Here is a 6,343-nt window from a genome sequence, read left to right on the forward strand (position 1 = left end):
GGGGAGGGGAGGGGAGGGGAGGGGAGGGGAGGAGGAGCATTTTCAGGCACTTTTTTGTAGTGGTATTTTCAAGAGCAATGTTTGTCTCAATGAGTAAAACTATCTAAGCCTCTGCAAAAGACAAATCTTTGATTCTTCTGAATTTATAACAAAAATATCCCAGATACCCTGTTTACTGCCTGTTGAAAAATTCAGACTTAAGATGCTCATTCCCCATCGTACTTGTTGCCTAACATGGAGGTGTTATTTCAGTCCCCAAAACAGTACTTGACTTTCTGTGGTAGTTACTTCAATATCACAACACCGAAGTCCCTCTCCAGATCTCCATATATGTTTCCTTTCCTTCATTTCCCTTGGTTTTTGAAGGATAGTTCCCTCACCATAAGAAGCGTAAGAAATTTTGTAGTATCCTCTGCTTCTATTTCTCCCCAGTAGACAGGAGTCATTAATACCTAGCAGCACCTATGCTTTACTGGAGGATTAGTACTGCAGCGACAATAAATCCCATTAGGCAGTTTACTGGGATTCAGTACATGTGCAAGGGCTTTGGACACTTTCCTGCCTTCCTCTTTCAGTTTATTGCTGCTTGCTGAGTATTGCTGCTAAGCTCCTTTCAGCTCCCCTTTCTATGAAATAGGACAGGCTTTCAAATGAACTGGTCAGCAACGCTGATGATACTAATGGAGTATGTTTAAAATAATAACCAAAGCTCTTATGGGCAGAAACATCTCAAGTGTGGTGCGATTGGAATGACATAAAGCAAAACACCTGTTTTTTCCAAGGTGGGGAAGGAAAGAGTTATCATCTATGATTTTATACTCCCCATGTTGAATGCATAAAAGTCTTTTTTCATTCTTTTACTATAAAAGTATGGCTCACAGATTTTATGAGATGAATATGACTGAATTAATGAAAATCTTACGGAAACTAATGTTTTCCCTGTGTGATCTTCTTCTGAATTATTTGCTGAAAAATATATAAAAATGTTTTAATTATACCAAAATAACATTTTTAGCTTGAAGATATTCCCTAGATATACTACCTGCTTTCAGTTTAAGAAAGTATCTTAAGCGTTATGCAAAAGTAGTAAAAATCTATATAAAGTAAGTCTTCAAAGTAGTTAATACAATTTTTATAGTTGTAAAATAGGAAATAGGATTCTGTGAAGCTGAATTTATCCTTTTTTTTAATATCAGTTGTTGTCAAGTTATTTAAATTAAAAATCGTACAAGAATGAATATTATATGTTTCAAGCCCCTTTTATAAGTAGTTAAAAGATATTTAAGACCAAATTTCCAAATATAAATTCACTATGCAATGCATCTCTTTAGATAACATGTGTTTCTTCATGAAAATATACCACATAGCTGTAGTTATGCATTGTCACGTCTATCATTGAGCCATTTCAGCATATATTTGCTAAACAGAATGTTATCTTTGGTAGTTTCTAGACCTTAGGTTCTATTTTGTTATTTCTCTTGTTTTTAGAAAGGTTTACCTTTCCTTCTTAGAATGGATTTTAGAAAGATTTACCTTAAAGGGATTTTCTCCGCCTTTTGGTGGTGGAGAGAATTTAGTTAAGGTCGATGAGCGCTATCGAGCAAATGAATATAGTGTAAAAGAACAGAAGACTTTTCCCAAAACTATAGAGACATCTCACAGGGATGATGTCCAGTATTAATGAACTCTCTTTCTCCTTACCTGATATAAATGCCAGAGCAAAATATAAGAAAGTTTGTTTCCCTTCATACTGACATCAGAATCATGACTACATCCAGTTCAACATACACAACTAACATAATGCAGTACCTATCCACCATCCTTTTCCTTCCAAGTCTGCTTGCAGGAAGGTTCATATTGTGTTATTTGATTAATGAACTTAACCTTTTCTGGAAATACAGGTGGAAAACTGACATTTTTTCTGGGTAAGGAAAGTATGGTAAGAGTAAATCTGGCCCATGAGTTTTGGGCTAAGCAGTACAAGAAGGCCACATTTGAGCTCTGTATGGTGTTGCTGACCCCCGTCGGCAACAGTATGGGAAAGGGAGAGAGTCTGCAGTTACATATTACCAAAGCCTTTGAGCAAGAGCCACTGCCTCAGAAATGTTGATGGGCTGGGCAATATGCCCCCACAGTATTTTACATCCAAATCTCCTTCCTGCACTTTACACTAATACAGCCTTTTCCCTTCCTGAAGCACCAATCTCTTGCCAAAAATTGCCTCTTCTGACTCTAAAATTGATATACAAATGATTCATCTGGGAACGAGGAGCCTTATGCTCTTAAGTAAAATGGAATATTTCCATGGAAGAGGTTGAGTGTCCTGTCATATCCCAGAAGAGCAGATATTTTGGTCTGCTGCAGCTTTACTGAATTTGGACTTCCCGTATGATTTTGTAGTTGCTGAACTATTAGATAAAATATGTATGATCTCTTTGATCTTTCATTATGTATGTTTCCGGTTGAAAGGGTAGATTTAGGCATCTGCTTTCAGATAAGGCATGAGGTTGTGAATCCCTGAAAACGTATCCCATCGATCTTTTTGATGGGATGCAAGACAGCATATGCAGGACTCTATACTTCGTAACTGGGCTTAGTACTCATTCTCACTGAAACTACTTTCTATAGAAGTTAGAGGGTGGGTGGTAAGTTATGTGTGTTGTTGGGTTTGCTCCACTGTTGACTAAAGCTACAGCTTTAGCATGCATCAGAGTCTGAATAAGTGAGTACTAAAATTCACTAGAGAGCTGCCTTATCCAAACACTGAAGACCTATCCTTACCTCAGCATGGCTTGTCAGCCACAGTCTCTGATGTGCCTTTTGTTTCTAGAGTTTCTGGCTTAGGTTTCTAATTCTTTCAAGAAAGAAAGGGTACCAAATCCAGGACTGTGAATGACATTGGATAGCAAAGCAGCTAGAAATGAAACATTATGACAGTGAATATGTCTAGGTCATACAGATGCAAGGGAATTATCAAATTGATTTACCACGTGTCACTCAGGGATTCTGATATCCCAGCTGTTGATGTTTCATACTTGTTAGCTTGCACCTGGTTTCTGCTCCAGAGAAACCAGACCTCCTCAATAAGAACCAGGTGCAGCCTAGATTAGAGCCATGCCAGCATCCAGGGTTTACACATGCTCTCTTGTGAATGTCTTTTGACCTGTAGGCTTTCCTCCTGGTACCGATGAAAAAGTACAGGCAGTCAGTATAAATATACCCTGAAGTTTTAACTGTCTTTGTGAGGAGGTATGTATCTAAGTGCTATTTGTGACTATCATTTGCCTTGCAACAAATTCACATGTCAATCATTTTTACTAATTCAAAGGCCTACTTGCCTTCAAATAACAAAACAACAACAACAACAAAACCCTCAACCATTAGTCAAAATATGTCTTCCTTTTGGAAAGAATTTCTTCTCAAGTTCTTTTTTCCTACATTCTTTTCTCATGCATTCTTTGCATTACAAGGATTTCAAAGGGCAGGTGCAAAAAGTAAAAAAAAAAAAAAAAAAAAATAGAATTGAGATTTAGCTTAGTTAATACCTTCCCTTCATGTAGAATTAGTCCACTACATAGAGAGAGAAAAAAAACATTCTATCCCTTCATCAGATTGCTTCCTCTGCATGTTTTTGCTAAACCTCAGACATTATGGCTATTAATATTGTTAGATCCTCCTTTCAGCTTATCATAAAACATCTGCTCCCATTTTGTCCAGTTTGGTGATGGAGATGTATGGCATGTTACAATATATTAATAATACTCTTTTCTTGAATAAGAATCTTCCTTTTGATTCAAAGTAATCTAATCTGTGTGCTAGAATAACAACCTGTACTTTGGAAACAACTGGAAGAAGATTGGTTGGTGTGGAAGGGGGGACATTCCTCTACTGGTTTATTTTTCCTTTGCATTAGTGTTACACTGGCCAGTCTCAAAATCTTTAATAAATTGCTTTTCTCTTGGGAATTTTCAAATAATTTAGTTAAGTGATTGCTACATATGGTTATATGTATAGTTTTTTTTTTTTTTTTTTTTTTTAATTAAATCTTGGCCTAAATCCATTTGTGCTAAAGCTATATTTTTAAAGATTTCATATGGCTAGTTTCTCACTAAATGTACAGTAAAATCCCCAATTTTTTTTTTTTTTTTTTTTTTTTTTTTTTTTTTTTTTTTTTTTTTTTTTTTTATTATTTGGTAGGGAGTAAGATAAGTAATTTAAACAAAGTCCTGCAGTGCCCTAATTTCATGTAATGACTGAGACAAGTCAATTTAACTATTAAATAAGTTCTTCAGTGATGCTGAGGGCTTTTCATAATAGCAGTTAGGCTGAAGGAAATTCTACCTTGTTACACTACCTTACAATATAACATATATTTTTTTCTAATTAAGCAGAGTTAAAATTGAGCTAATGCATCCATTCCACCATATTCTGCTTCTCTGTTTTAAAGTTTTCTACATCTTCTCCAAATCATTAATTTAATACCCAAACACCCACCTGAAAAACTTCTGTACCTCATTTGTTTATTTCCATTATTCCAAATATTGAAATTGTCAAGTATAACTCCATGGTTTATTAAGAACCAGTGTGAAAGACTTCTACATTTCCTTCATGTTAGAAATGTTTGCTTGGGGATCTTTGGTTTTATTGTTGTTTACCTAGTGAGTCAATGAGAGTTTTTATCAAGTCATAGTGTATACATGGCAATGAAAATGATAGTGTAATTTGCCTCTATTACTTCCTGATATCAGGATTCTGCTGCACTGCCAATTTCATATCTGTTGTTATTATTTGTTTGACAGAACCAAAAACAAGCCAAGGGCTTTGCAAAAAAGAGAACAAGGAAAAACCCTTTCCAGAAGAGATGGCAGCCTGAATAGAAATGACATAATGGCAGGAGACAAAGGAAGCAGAAAGGGGAAGCAGAACAAGAGTTATAACCATAAGATCATGAGATTGGTGTGGAGGCACAATGACCGCTATGAGGCATTTTTTTAAAGCACATAAAGACTGTAGTTGGGCTTAGAGGCTGGAAATGTAGAAAAGCAGCATGGAAAGGAATGGAGAAGAAGGGAGGAACAGACTGGCAACAGGAGGAAGAGTAAACACAGGTGTATGGGAGAGGCCAGAACACACAGCTGACAAACTGAGGACTGTGACTAATGCCAAGGATGAGAGACCACATCGGAAAAACAAGATGATTGCAGGAGGATGGCAAAGCAGGACATGGTGATGCTGCTAGGGAGAGAAGATCCAGCAACGCTGCCCTGGAAGCCTGCCCTGGAAGCTCCTCACTCTAATCTAACCCTGCTTCCCCATCTTCTTTCTAGCTCCCCTCCTTTACACAAAATATGTATATGGAAGAGCAAAGGAGAAGGAGAAGCAGCTAAGTCAAAAGGGGTTGATAGGGAAAAAGTTTAACCTGGGATAATATAGACTTACTCCTACTGTTGCTGCTACTAGTAGCAACTGGGCAGCGAGCATCTTGCTAACCTTTCTCACACTAAAGGCCTTGCTGAAAAACAGAATTTTAATACTCCAAATAATCTAGGACTTGAAAAAATTTCCTTTCATTCTAAATCAGAATGAAGTAGAAATCTTTTACAGAGAAAAGAAAGCATGGAAACAAAATATTGGGAATGTTTATTTTAAAGAGAAAAATAATCATTTCTATATGGAGAAGATAAGGGCTTTTATCAATTAAAAAAATATAGCTTTCCATTAAAAATTATGATAAAATTGGGAATTGTTTTAATTGTTCTGAACTGGCATTTTCAAGAAAAATGTCTTTTTTCTAGAAACAAAATGGAAAATGGGAAGTTTTTCACTAGAAAATTGACATTATCACACTGTCAGATACTTTCAACTTTTGAATTCTAAGGAAAGAAATCTTCAGGAGTAAAAAAGGTACAAAGTGGCCAGTGTCATCTCTTCCTCACTTCCTTCTCCTCTGCTTCTGTGATGAAACATCTCTACTGATTGAGCTGCAAAGAGCAAAAGCTAGTTTCAATGTCTCCCTGGGAAAAGGCATATTGCCAACTTCTTTAAGAATTATTAACTAGATATGCTTACAGGAAGTGACTTTTTTGAAATAGACCATGTCTCTATTTAAATCCTCATCACAACTCTTCCATTTCTGCTGGGAAAAAATATGAAAAAGCATTCTGGAAACCCTCAGATCTTTCTGTCTCCAGTGAAACTGTTTTTAGACATAATTATAGTGTGGAAAATATATTGGTATGACAGTTGAGAGTCTACTTCTGGTGATAGAGTATTTTATTACTTTGTCATAGATAGATACTTTATGTGTGGTATTTCTGAGTGCAAAGTGTTGATGCTTAGGGTA

General features: G+C 36.2%; 1 protein-coding gene across 4 annotated transcripts in view; it reads left to right on the top strand.

Annotated features, from left to right (window-relative positions):
• EPHA7 (EPH receptor A7) overlaps window positions 1–5,644 on the top strand; it is a 155,106-nt gene extending 149,462 nt beyond the window's left edge. For all 4 annotated transcript variants that reach the window (XM_026038479.1, XM_026038484.1, XM_026038480.1 and 1 more), the window contains one exon: window positions 4,800–5,644. In XM_026038479.1, the coding sequence (XP_025894264.1) occupies window positions 4,800–4,995 (196 nt within the window). In that variant the 3' untranslated portion in view covers window positions 4,996–5,644. The remainder of the gene's footprint in view (window positions 1–4,799) is intronic.
• The last annotated feature ends 699 nt before the right edge of the window (window positions 5,645–6,343 follow it).

The sequence above is a fragment of the Nothoprocta perdicaria genome, unplaced genomic scaffold (assembly GCF_003342845.1).
Source record: "Nothoprocta perdicaria isolate Ctin4 unplaced genomic scaffold, notPer1 scaffold_21, whole genome shotgun sequence".
Taxonomy (NCBI): domain Eukaryota; kingdom Metazoa; phylum Chordata; class Aves; order Tinamiformes; family Tinamidae; genus Nothoprocta; species Nothoprocta perdicaria.